Source organism: Trichosurus vulpecula, chromosome 1, assembly GCF_011100635.1.
Source record: "Trichosurus vulpecula isolate mTriVul1 chromosome 1, mTriVul1.pri, whole genome shotgun sequence".
Lineage (NCBI taxonomy): Eukaryota > Metazoa > Chordata > Mammalia > Diprotodontia > Phalangeridae > Trichosurus > Trichosurus vulpecula.
The window spans coordinates 556,944,916-556,959,405 of record NC_050573.1 but is presented as its reverse complement, the minus strand read 5'-3'; the positions used below and the strand labels follow the sequence as shown (position 1 = coordinate 556,959,405).

The following is a 14,490-nucleotide window of genomic DNA, read 5'->3' as shown; positions in this document are numbered from 1 at the left end:
GGCAAATAGAACTGTAGCTTTATCACTGATGGAACTGTTACACACTGCCACTCAGAAATGATCATGACCCATAAATGCTGAAGAACAATGTTTTTAATAGATGTCACCTTATCAAATGCTGATAATCTCCAAACTACTTGAGACGGAAATCTTTCATAATACACAGAATTGGCAGGAGAAGCCAAATCCACAAGGAAAGAGTATGAGGTGTGTATCATCTCCATCATCCTCTCTGCTACTGAAGTTGGCCAAAAGATGCTTTTATTGAGCCTAGAAAAGGTGAACTTAGGTAGATTAGATTCTTAATACTTTGACACAAGTTTAAAAAAAAGAATTATTTTATCCACCTGTGCAACATAACATAGAACATTAAATATAAAATAATAATAATATGACAATAATTTATCCCAGGGAAGGTTTCCATCTGAACTCCTTTGGAAAAGATGAGATGTAGTAATAACTACTACTCATACAAAAGACCTGAGACATAATTAGTATAGTCCCTTTCTTTATAGATGATGAAGTTAATGCCCAGAGAGGCAAAGAGGCTTGTCAGAAGTCATACAGCAATGGAAAGGTGGGTTAGGGATCAGAACCTGGGTCTCCCAAGTCCTAAACCCATGACACTCATAGGAGTCAAATAAAAGAATATTGATTAAGTATCAGTGCTCTGATGCAACTAGATGGCCCAATGGTCCTGGAGTCAGGAAGATGAATTAAAATCTGGCCTCAGATGCTGACTAGCTGTGTGACCCTGGGCAAGTCACTTCACTCTGCCTCAGTTTCCTCATCTGTAAAATGAGCTGGAGAAGGAAGTGGCACACTGCTCCAGGACCTTTGCCAAGGAAACCCCACATGACTGAGAACAGCTAAACGATATTAGTAACAAACCCGGCATTATACTAGTGGCTGTGGGACTTGCAAAGAACATAGAGGACACAAAAATCCTACAATTTAATTGGGGACATAAAGACTTATACCCATGAAAGTCTTTCATAATAATGAAAGGCAATACAAGTGTTTGTAACAGTATTGATCTGTGTCATGCAGGCTCTAGATTCAGTAAGAATTTGGAGTTAACTTACTACTAAAATAGCCTCTGATGATTTATCTTATATGTTGATAACTTCATCTGATTTGTGATTTCATTGATGTAGGTAATCTCTCCAAAAGTGCAAATTGTGACCCATCTGTACTCTCTCATCCTGGAAAACTTTTGTTCATGTCTTCCTCTAAGTCCTTCAGAGGGGATCCAGCCAGTGTTTGAAGGGTTTCCTTCTAATTCTCTTGATGTTGCATGAATGCCACTTTGCTACACAGCATGCCCACCTTCTCCAGTTAAATGTTTCTTTGATAACAATTTTTATGCCTCTTTTCTTGTTCAGTTCTTCATTGCTAATGTGCCATAGCCTACTCAAGCCTACATTGTGCCTGCCTCCCAACTGCCAAAGGATAATAAAGTACCAGTCCTGGAATAGGTCCAATTGGATGGTATGAAGCCATATCTGTAAAGATAATGGTTCTTCTGTGACTTTGTTTATTTTATTTTGGGTTTTCTGTACTTGCTTTGCTCTTTTGTCAGAGCTACATGATTTGCTTGTGTCTGTTCAGGGCATGTATGTGTGTGTGTGTGTATATGTATATATCTATCTATCTATATGACTATGTAGATATATAGCATATATCTATAGTCAATATATTGTTAATATATTATGAACATATTACCAGTCATGTACACATATATACACATATACATAACACATCTATGCATATATACATACACACCTAGGTGTGTGTATATTTTATATGTATGTATAATCTCCTTGATTAGTTTTATCAAAAGCTGTATGTCTGGTCTGTCAGCCAGGACTTGTCAGTCACTTATAATGGTTCTATCTCACTTTGTAATTTCATTCATTCTTCATTCATTCAAAGAAGCAGCATAGCACAGTAGATGAAATCTGGCCTTGAAGGTAGTCAAGACCTGCTTCTGCCTTTGTGACTCTGGCCAAAACACTTAACCTCTCAGTGCTCTAGGCACTTCTCTATGACTGTAACTCTCAGAGAAGCTGGCTACCTTCATTAGTAGTGAGATTAAACTCACCTGGGAGTTCACTGAGCTAATGAAATAATGGGCCTGGTATCTAGCCTATTCATTTAGCACACATTTATTGAATGACTTATTATTAAGCCAGAATGTAAGTACAAATCTAATTTGCTATAAAAAGCCTTTTCAGATCATCCTTAATGCCAGAGCCTTCCTTTTCCTGATGATTTTCCAATTTATCTTGTAAATACCTTATTTGCACTTAGGTGTTTGCATGGTTTCTCCTCTATTAGACTGTGAAGTACTTGGGAGCAGGGACTGTCTTTTAATTTTCTTTGTATTCATAGCACTTAGCATCATGCCTGGCATATGCATGTGTGTGAGTACATGTATGTGTCTCATACACACACACGTATACATATACACATACATGCACACATATACATACATACATGTGCATAAATGATACATTTGTAAGTTTAATCTGCATCATCAGCATTTTCTCCCTCACTTTCTTAAGTCTAGATAGTTAACTAAACAATAAATCAAACCCTGATTTGTGATGTTTGCTTATTTCCAAGGTATAAATTTTCACACTGAAAATTGACTATCGGTCTCAAGAGCCAGTCTGAGCAAGGTCCAGCACACCCTGGCATTTACAATAAATAGAACAAGTGAATGAAAAAAGTTTGCTAAGTGCCAAGCTCTGGCAATGCAAATAGAAAAAAGTGAGACAGTCTTTTCTCTCAAGAAGCTCTGTTTTGGGAAGATACGGAGATGGAAGGCCCCGGATTATACAACATCATACATAGGCTCAGCTTCAGTACAGTTGGAAAGGGAGAAAAGTCCCAAGGGGTCCTGAAGCAGGGAGAATAGCAGGTCCCAATGATCCTCAGGCTGCATGTAACAGGTCAGATGGCAGCAGCCCAGGATTTGGAGGGTATAGTGACAGAAATTGGAACCCAAGGCCCTCTGTCTCTGTAACCAGGACTCTCTCTACTCTGCCTTGCTGGTTGTTGTTATGAGGAGTAAATGAGATAATATATGATAAGTGTGTTATAATTTTGTAAGTACTATATAAGTGTGAGTTATTTGTGAGCTGTATAAATGTGAGTACAACCTCTCGAGATCTCAGTTTTCTCATCTGTAAAATGAGGGGATTGGACTAGATCTCTGTCTCTGTCTTTGTCTCTATGTATATATCTAAAACAGGGGTCTGGGAAGGTGCCACACCCCTATTATATGTATGTATATATGTGTGCGTGTGTGTATACATGTATATAAGTATGAAACAGGAGCCTGGCGTGTGCCAAAACATTGTTACATATATATGTAATGTAGGTAAATAAATAAATTAAAAAAATAAAAATATGTAGGCAACAGGGACCTGGAAATTTGCCAACCCCTTGTTAAATACAAAAATGCATATTATATATGCATATATTTATACATACACATAATGTTATAAGTATCTTATAGATACATGCATTTATACATAGTATGTGTATGTTATGTATATAGGAGGCTTTTTAATAGTCAAGGCAAGAGGTGATGAGGCCATACAAGGTTGGCTATGGGAGTAGAAAGAAGAGGATGTGTAGGAAAAGTGCTATGATGATAGATATGACAAGATTTGGCTCTGTGGGGTTAGTGAGACTGAGGAATCAATGATGATCCTGAAGTTGGAACCAGGACAAGAGTTTGGTAGTATTCTCAACTGTATCAGAGAAAGAAGGTTTTGGGGAAAAAAGAATGAGATTTCTCAAATATATAGGGAACTGAGCCAAATTAAAAAAAAATTAAAACCATTTTCTACTTGTTAAATGGTCAGAGGATATGAACAGGAAGTTTCCAGAAAAAATCAGAACTATCAATGGTCACATGAAAAAATGCTCCAACTCACTACTGATGAGAGAAATGCAAATTAAAACAACTCTGTGGTACTACCTCCCACCTGTCATATTGGCTAACATAACAGAAAAGGAAAATGACAGATGCTGAAGGGCATATGGAAAAATTGGGACACTAATGTATTGTTGATGGAGTTGTAAACTGGTCCAACCATCTGGAGAAGAGTTTGGAACTAGGCCCAAAGGGCCATAAATCTATCCATGCCTTTTGACCCAGCAATACCATTCTAGGACTCTATCCCCAGAGGAGGAAAGAAAATGGAAGAGGATCTATTTGTACCAAAATATTTATAATAGCTCTTTTCGTGGTGGTAAAGAATTGGAAATTAAAGGGATACTCATCAATCGGGGAATAGCTAAACTAATTGTGGTATATGATTCTGATGAAATACTATTGTGCTATAAGAAATAACAAGCAGGATGGCTTCAAAAAACCTGGGATGACTTATACAAACTGATGCAAAGTGAAGTGCTCAGAACCAGAACATTGTACTCAGTAACAGCAGTATTGTAAGGGGGACCAACTATGAAACTGATCAAGACAGTGACCCAAGACAATTCCAAAGGACCCATGATGAAAAACGCTATCCAACTCGAGAGAGAGAACTGATGAACTTTAAATGCAGATTGAAGCACGTATTTTTTACTCTCTTTATTTTTATTATTTTTTTGTTCGTATTTTCATTTGCAACATGAGTAATATGGAAATGTTTTGTGTGACTTCACATATATAATCGATATGAAATTGCTTGGCTTCTCAAGGAAGGGGGAAGGATGAGAGGGAGGAGAGAATTTGGAACTCAAAATTTTTACAAATGATTGTTAAATTTTTTTTACATGTAGTTGGGAAATATTTAATGAAACAAAAATAATTTTAAAAAGAAAAAAGAGTGAGGGTCCTCTTCTCTGTTTCTTTTATTCATTCTTTCTTTTCATATATATGTGTATACACACACACACATATATGAAATAACCCTAAATATACACACACACATATATATACACATATAGACACATATATAAAGTATATATGTATATGTGTGTGTGCATACATATATCTAAATCTATATTTAAGCATGCAAATATGTGTATATTATTTTCTATGGCAGAGATAGAGTGTGGCAGCCCACCAGTGATCCAGCATGCCATCCTTGTGGGGAACCACAGTTCTAACCTGGGAAGTGTGGTCTACTATACTTGTATGGATGGCTTTGAGAGCACCGGAGGGGACCGTACCTCACTTTGCACAGCAGACGGTACCTGGAAGAAAAGCACCTTACGTTGTACAGGTATGAACCGCGCCTCCACCTGGATTCTTGTCACTTCGAAACAATATAGAGCCTGTGTGTGTGGAAGTGGGAGGGCTCCAATATTACACCTTTTGGAAAAGTCTTCTCTCTCTCTCAGCCTCCCCAAATATGTATCTATGATATACGATAGGTGGCATAGTATATATGTATATGCATATACACACATGTGCATATACACATAGTATATTGTGTATGTATATGTGTGTATATACATATATATGTATACACACATACACTCACACGTATACAGACACACATACACACATGTATACACACATATACACACATACACACATATACACACATATATACACACATGTGCATATACACATAGTATATTGTGTATGTATATGTGTATACATATATATGTATACACACATACACACACGTATATACACACATATATACACACACATACACACACATACACACATATATATACACACATATACACACACATATATACACACATACACACACATACATACACATACACACACATATATACACACACATATACACATACATATACACACATACACATACACACATACACACATATACACACATACACACATACATACACATATATATATACACACACATATACACACATATATACACACACACATATATATATACATACACACACATATACACACATATATACACATACACACATATACATACACATATACACACATATATACACACACATATACACACGTATATACACATACACACATATATACACACATATACACACATACACACATATACACACACATATATACACACACATATATATACATACACACACACGCGCACACACACATATATACATATATATGTATATATGTGTATGTGTATGTGTGTATATGTGTGTATATATATATATATATATATATATATATATATATATATATATATATATATATATATATATATATATACACCCATATCAACGTGTGCATGTGTCAGCTAGGTAGAATTGTAGATAGAGCTCTACACCTGAAGTCAGGAAGACCTGGCTTCAAATTCTTCCTCAGTTACTGTACTAGCTGTGTGGCCCTGGGCAAGTTACTTAACTTTTCTCATCCCGAGTTTCTTCATCTATTAAAGCACCTGCCTCACAGTGTTGTGGTAAAAATAAACCAGATAGCATATATGAAGCACTTTGCAAATCTTAAAGTCCTATGTAAATGTTTACTATTATTGTTAATGAATTTCTTAGTGCCTTAGGTTCACTGTAGCTATTCAATTTGATGGAGAGGCAACTTGACACAGTGGGAAAAGTCAGTTTGAATCTCAGCTCTGATACTTCTAAAATAGTAGGTCACTTAACTTCTTTGGGACTCAGTTTCCTCATCTGTAATATGAGGAGGTTGGACTAGATGGTCTCTAAGGATTTTTCCAATTCAAACTTTATGGTCCCGTTATCTCGTGGTTCATATTTGTTGAAGGACTTTCACACATTTGGAGTGTGGAATCATATTATAAATTGGAGAGACAAAGTCAGGTATTGATTTCTTTCTTTTTTTTAAATTTTAGGCTCAAATACCAGAACTCAAATACAGAATAGAGAAAAGGAAAAGAAACATATCATAAACTTAAATATTGAAATTGAAATACAAAGAAAAGAAAAGAAAAAAAGCATGTTATATGCACAGCAGAGCATAAGAGAGGATTCAGAATATATAGTAATAAATTTTCATTTCAAGAAATCCTGTATGATAAATACTACACATTCTATTAAGAGCTGTACATCTTTTCTTTGCTTGTGAGTTTTCTTTTGTCCTCTGTTGTGTACTTTTTACTTTGTTCTTTTCCCTCCTTCCCCCTACCCAGAAGACTACAATTAAGTACAGATATATTTATATATAGATATCTACATACATACATATACATACATACATACATAGACATATACTTTCCCTAACAAATTCCACTCCTGATCTTTGTTTTTATGTTTGTGCGTATCTCTCTTCCCACCTTATTTAAAATAATTAATTTGTTTGTTTTTAGTTTTCAACATTCACTTCTATAAGTTTTAAATTTTCTCCCCTTTCCTCCGCTCCGCCTCCACAAGATGGCGTGCAATCTGATACAGGCTCTACATATACATTCTGATTAAACGTATTTTCACATTAGTTATGTTGTGTAGAAGAATTAGAATGAACAGAAGGAACCATGAGAAAGAAAAAACAAAACAAAAAGAGAGAGCACATAGTATGCTTCCATCTGCTTTCAGACTCCATATTTCATTCTCTGGATGTGGATGGCATTTTCCATCATTAGTCTTTTGGAGTTGTTTTAGGTCCTTGCATTGCTGAGAAGAGCTAAGTCTATCAAAATCAGTCATCTGTGTGTATCTCTTATTTCCTATCCCTCCTGACTCCTTGAGTTTACTTCTACCTGCTAACCTTGCCCTCCTATTACTAACCCCCTCCAAGGAACTCTCCCCTATCCTCCCATCCCCATACCTCTAAACACCGTTCTCTATCCCCCTTTAACCTATTCCCTCACCCTCCCCTCTAGAGATCCTGCCTTTGTACTCTCCTCCCTCCCTATTCCCTTACCATTTTATTCCTTCTGAATTTAGAAGACTTTTATACTCTTCTAGATATTATCTATTGTTTCCTCTTAAACCCATTCCCTATGAAAGTAGGTTACCAGAACTACTAGCCCTCCTCCCCCATCTAATTGCTCTTTGTTGGTTCTTCCTCTTTCTCACTTCATTTGTATAAGATAATTACTCTTTATAACTGTTCCTAGATGGTTTTACTTTTTAAAGTCATGTCATACTCAGGTCCGCCCTGGTTTTTCTTACCAACTACCCAATTGCTAATGACAATCTTAGACATACATTTTACATTTATATACATAAAAGGCAAATGGCCTGTCCTTATTGAATCACTTGTAATCAACCTTTGGTATGTACCTTAAGTTTCTCTTGGCTCTTGTATGTAAAATCTTCTATTAAGTTCATTTTTTTAAAACAAAGTTCTAGATGTCTGACAGTTGATCAAATATCCATTGTTTTTTCATTCAGGTTTATGCTTAACTTTGCTGGGTATGATATTTTCGGCTGGAAGCCCAGTTGTTTTGCTCTTTAATATAGAGTGTTCCAAGACCTGTTGTCCTTTAGTGTCTCTGCTGCTAGGTCTTGTGTGATTCTATAGAGCCATCATATTTAAACTATTTTTTTTCTTGTTACTCTTAATATTTTATTCTTGAGGTAGGGGTTTCAGAGTTTGACTATAATATACCTATGATTTTTCCTCATAGGATCTCTTTCAAGTGGTGATCAATGATTTTTTTTTCTATTTCTACTTCCCCCCCTTGTTTTAATGCTTCAGGGCAATTTTCTTTAATCACTTCTTATATTATTGTATCAGGATTCTTTTTTTTTTGTTCATAGCTTTCCTGTAGTCTGACTATCCCTATGTTTTCTCCTCTTGATCTGTTCTACAGATCAGTTGTTTTTCTTACCAGATGTTTCACTTTCTTTTCTATTTTTTCATTCTTCATATTTTGTTTTATTATTTCTTGATCTCTTATAACTTCACTGGCTTCCTCTAGCTCAATTCTAATTTTCAAGGTGTCATTTTCTTCCTTCGGATTCTGGATTTACTTTTCTAATTGGTTGATTTTCTTTTCATAATCTTCTTGTTTTTCTTGAATTGTTCTTATTATATTTTAGTTTTTCCTCAATTTCTCTCACTTGATTTTTAAAGTCTCTTTTAAGTTCTTCTATAAATTCTTTTTGGGCAGGTGACCATTTGACATTATTCTTTAGAGTAGAAGAGGCTTTCTTTGCTTCAATATCTTCCTCTGAAGATGAACACTGGTCTTCTCTATTCTCATAGTAACTTTCTATGGTTGGATTCTTTCTCTTTTGCCAGTGCATGTTTTTGTAGTAATAGCTTAATTTTTGTAATGATCTTTAGTCCTGGGGTAAGGGAACAGTGCTTCTGGCCTCAGACCTTCAGTTTTCCTCTCTAGCCTGGAACCAAAGCCAAACCTCCAGCCTCCTGTAAGTGCCCACAGCTAGGGGCATCAGCCCCACTGCTTCTGTACTCACTGGGTGTGTGCTGGTTCCTTCTTGCCCCTGCAACACAGCTGTGTCTGGTGTTCCTTGTCAGCATATTTTCCTTCCATCTTGCCTGGCTCAGACACCCAACTCCCCTCACTGTTAGGGGAAAAAATTCCTGTGGTTGGGGCCCAGGCAGGCTCCCAACCCAGCTAACCCCAGGGCTTGCTGCTTGTTGTTTAAGGGGACCCTAGCCTGGAGGTGTTTACTGTCCACAGGGACCAAACCTCCTGCTGGGATTAGGGAGGACCCCGTTGTGCCCCTATTCTCATTTATTTTTACCCACACTTCGTTCACCCTGTGGTATTATTTTATCCCTTTTGGGCAGGAAAATCTGGAGAGTTTGGAATTTTCTGACCTACTCTGCCATCTTCCAGGTGCTGATTTCTAACCAATTACCTTAGTTTGGACGTGGCCTATAAGCCCTGGTTAACTGATTCTGGAAAGGTAGATTTCTTCCCTAGAGAGTAAAAGCTGAAGGCATTTTTCTTGGGTCATGTCTCTATTATGTCTAGCAACAGAATTGCCCTCTCTGTAGCATTTGAAATTATTAACCATCCTATCCTAAATATTCTCTCCAAGTTCTCCTCTCATTTATCTGACTGCTCCTTTTCAGTCTCTTTTCCTGTTCATCCATGCCACTCCCACTAACTATGGGTAAGGCTTTGTCCTGAACCTTCCTCTTCTTTCCCTCTCTCTGTTATATCACTTAGCTCCCACATGTTCAATTATTCTCTCTCTCTCTCTCTCTCTCTCTCTCTCTGTGTCTCTCTCTCTTTCTCTCTCTCTCTCTCTCTCTCTCTCTCTCTCTCTCTCTCTCTGTCTCTCTCTCTCTCTTTCCCTCTCCCTCCTCCTTCTCCTGTTCCTCCTCCTCTCCTCTCCTCTCCCCTCCCCTCCTCTCCTCTCCTCTCCTCTCCTCTCCTCTCCTCTCCTCTCCTCTCCTCTCCTCTCCTCTCCTCTCCCCTCCTTTCCTTTCTTCTCACTCCTCTCTCTCTCTCCTCCACCCATACACACAGACAGACACATACATACATACATACATACATACATACATATGTGTGCGTATCCAGTCCTGGTCTCTCTTCTTAGCTTCACTCATGTATCACCAACTGCCACTGCATGTCTCAAATTGGATGTCCCATAGATGTCTCAAACTCGACCTCAAATTTGAACTGATTGTTTTATCCCTAATACATATAGAACAACCCTTTCGTGAAATATACAGGTTCTGCCTGAGTTACTCCATAGAGAAGTATTGGAAATCTCACATTTGGTCATAGCCTAGTGAAGGATGTGAAGTGGGCAAAGAGGACAAATATTCATAGTTGGAGAGATTGAGAAAAAGTAACTTGCAGGAGAATATACAGCCACCTAGGATCAGACCGATCTATAATTCTGTTTGGGACAGCTGTACCAAGGGCTAGTTTGGGAGAGATCATGGTCACCACCCTCTATGACACCAACCTCTAAAGGTTAGCAGTGTAGTAGAAGCCTCCCTCAATTCTTCTGCATCAGGATCACGCCATAAATCAAGGCCAGAGGTGGAAAGAGTCTCCTGACTCCCCCTCCAGAACTTGAGCCCCTGTAAGGCCTCTCAATTCACAGGAATCAGGCCTTAGTCATGCTTTATGTAAAATGAGGGGATCCACATGGGAAATAGTTACATTTTAATTAGTTGATGCTTATAAAGCACTTTGAAGAACAAACACGTTGTATAACCGCTAATTATAATTTTCCTCACCAGCCTGGCTACCTTGCACAGAATTTGTGGCTGCAACAATTTTCATGGATTAATGTGAGACATCTCACTGAAAGAAAGAGGAAATGGCCACTCCACAGGCCGCAGCGATAGTTCTTGAGAGGAGCCTCAAGGAGGCACACAGGATTCACAGTTAAATTGAAATTTTGCCAAGTTCATTATTGGGAATGATGAGAAAAGCTACATTTTGGATTTCCAGTCCACAAAATCCTTTCCTCACAGCAACCCTAATGTCATTCACAGTACAAGTGAGGTCTCATGCATGTGTATACATCATATATAGTAGAAACGTGTAGCTCACAATACAAGTATGATCATACTGTGACTAGATCATGTAACAATTAGGATCATACGCATTTTACAAAGGGGGAGATTGGGACTCAGAGTTTAATTGACTGGCTTAAAGTTATCCAGCCTGTAAATATCAGAATTGTGACTCAAAACCTTCAGGTGTTGTTGCCCTCAAGTTAAGGGCCATTTCCCCTATCCCACTCACTGCTGAGGTCCTTCTTATTATAATCATGTGTAATGCAGACTTTCTCTGGATGTGAATGGCTTCTGGATGTGTGGTCAGATTAATTCTCATGACTCTTTGAGCTCATCCTCTTCCTTCCCTCCTTCTTTTCTCTTTTGTTCCTTCTCTTTATCCTAAGTCCTGCCTCTCAATTTCATTTTTAAAAACTGTTCCATGCTATTCATGTGTGCTATTAGGATTTACCTTTTCTTTCTTCCCCCCTTTTTCTTTCTGTTCTCTTTATTCCCCTCCCTTCATTCATTACCCTTTTCTTGACCCCTGTTCTACTCATCTCCCTCTTTCTCTTTACATTTTATTTTTAGTGCCAAACTAGTTTGAATTATTTATCTCTGCTGACCCTGGCTTGTATCTAGTTACTTAGTGGATGCCACTCAGAGCTCCTTTCATTGATTCAGTAATGAAGATCCTTGCCTTGTCGGGAGCTCAAACTTCAGTCAAGAGCTAACATGTCAGTGTTTTGTTTTGTTCTGTTTTGTTTTTGGTGGGGGGAAGGGAAGTCAGGGGAATGGTGGTGGTGGTTTAAAGACCAGTTTGAACTGGAAACTCCAGACACCTGGAAATTGGGTAATAGCATCAGTTGCCTGGGAAAACCCAGGTGGAGGCTTCGTGCTTGGTGAGCCAGGATACAGTACCTCCAGATCAAAGACGCTTGATTCTCCTTTGATAAAACTGTGCCTGGCTTTTATTCAATTGGACTAATTTGGTTCTTGATGTTTATGACCTTAGTTAATAATTATAAGATTGATGATGACCCCCAACCAGCTCCTTTCAGGATGACATCTTTGCTGGAACCGGGATTACTTAACCATAAAGTCTCCCCCTTCACCACTACAGCAGTAATGTTTGTCCTGAGCCCTGATTATAGAAGCCTTGCTAAGAAATAAAGAGAAGAAAGGAAGGATGGAAGGCAGGAAGGAAGAGAGAGAGAGAGAGAAAGAGAGAGAGAGAGAGAGAGAGACAGAGAGAGAGAGAGAGAGAGACAGAGAGAGAGAGAGAGGCTATGCTCTTATTAAATGCTGATGTTCCTCAGATTTTTTTTGCAGTGCCTTTTTAAAACTGGCTTAAGAACCAGATTGGGCAGGTAGGTGGCACAGTCGATAGAGTACCAGGACTGGAATCAGGAAGACTAATCTTCCTGAATTCCAATCTGGCTTCAGACAGTTACTAGCTGTGTGACCCTGGGCAAGTCACTTCATTCTGCCTCTATTTCTTCATCTGCAAAATGAGCTGGAGAAGGAAATGGCAAACCACTCCAGTACCTCTGTCAAGAAAACGCCAAATGGGGTTACAAAGAGTTGAACATGACTGAAAAGAAAAAAAGATTAAAAACCAGATTATGAGCATAGGAGAAAATTAGTCTTGTTACTTAATAATCACTCTGTTTCTTAAAATACATTTTTGTTGATGTCATTTTTAACATCACTATAATTTCCTCCAGTATCATTATCTTTTCCTCTTCCCTCCCAGGCTGCCATCTTATATGACAAAGAATATTTTAAAGATAAAGAAAGAAAAGGGTGAAAACATTAGCATGACTGATCAATACATCAAAAAATTTGAAACTATGGGTGATGTAAGTAACATACCCATGGCCCTCTCCTCTCTGCAAAGGGGTGGAAGGGGGGTAACTTCTATATCTCTGCTTTTGAGTCATGCTTGTTCTTTGTAATTTTGCACCATTCACTTTTTTGTGTGTATGGTTTTTTAAAATTTACATTGTCATAATCGATTGTGTACATTGTTTTCTTGGCTTGATTTACTTTGCCTCAATTCATGTAGATCTTTCTAAGCTTCACTGTATTCACCACGGTCAGAATTTCTTATAGCACAGTGATATTCCTTTACATTTAGCACAACTTGTTTAGCTCTTCCCCATGGATAGGCACTGATTTGTTTCCAGTTCTTTGCTCAGACTTTGTTTTTGACCCAAAATCAAACAAACCAGCCCAAACTGGCTCACAAGAGCTGATTATTAAATTTTGTGGCAACATTTACATCCACAAAATGAGCAAATGTTACAGATCAGGGCTTGATTTCTTGTTTTATTGATTGTCCTGACTTAAGATGTTAATGATTGATTAATTGATTAATGTTAATGGAGAAATTTTAATGATGCAAACTAAACTTAAAAGTGTGTCAGGTGTACGTTTATTTTCTTGGGAAGCTGATTGTTAAACATTTACCAGCATACCACTGCCCCAAATGGGATTTCTCAGTTTAAGCAACTATGTGGCTTGTTCCAGGATGATTTTAGGTTATTTCCAAAACTCCTATCTACTCTGAAAAAGATAGACATTTTTCCACCTCTGAAATCAGGTAACCTCTGCAGATAAATCTAAAGAAGGATTAGGTAACTTGTATTTTATATCAGTGCATCCCATGCGCCAGATATTGTACTAAGTGCTTCCCGAATGTTGTCTCATTGGATCCCCACAACGATCCCGGGAGGTAAATGCCACTGCTGTACCCATTTTACAAATAGTAAATACCATTTTTATAGTGAACAGCAGAAAACCAAAGCTAGCATTTACTGTGTGCCAGGGACGGGGCCAAGTGCTTTGCAATTATCATCTTATTTGATTAGCACAACAACCCTGGGAGGCAGGTACTATTAATACCATTTTACACATGAGGAAACTTAGGAAAACAGAGGTTAAATGGCTTGTGGTCAGGATCACACAGGTAGTAAGTGTCTGAGGCTGGATTTGAACTCAGATCTTCCTGACTTCAGCTCCAGGGTTCTACCCATCTCACCACCTAGCTGTCAATTTGCCATTGGAATGAGTAGATAGTTCCCTCGCAGTGACTATTTTGAAGGGAAGCTTTCATTTGGATA

At 37.9% G+C, this 14,490-nt stretch overlaps 1 protein-coding gene across 1 annotated transcript in view; it reads left to right on the top strand.

The window, feature by feature from the left end:
* SUSD1 (sushi domain containing 1) overlaps positions 1-14,490 on the top strand; it is a 278,160-nt gene that overhangs the window by 72,134 nt on the left and 191,536 nt on the right. Inside the window, exon 6 of the mRNA XM_036749351.1 lies at positions 5,067-5,246. Within this exon, the coding sequence (XP_036605246.1) occupies positions 5,067-5,246 (180 nt within the window). The remainder of the gene's footprint in view (positions 1-5,066; positions 5,247-14,490) is intronic.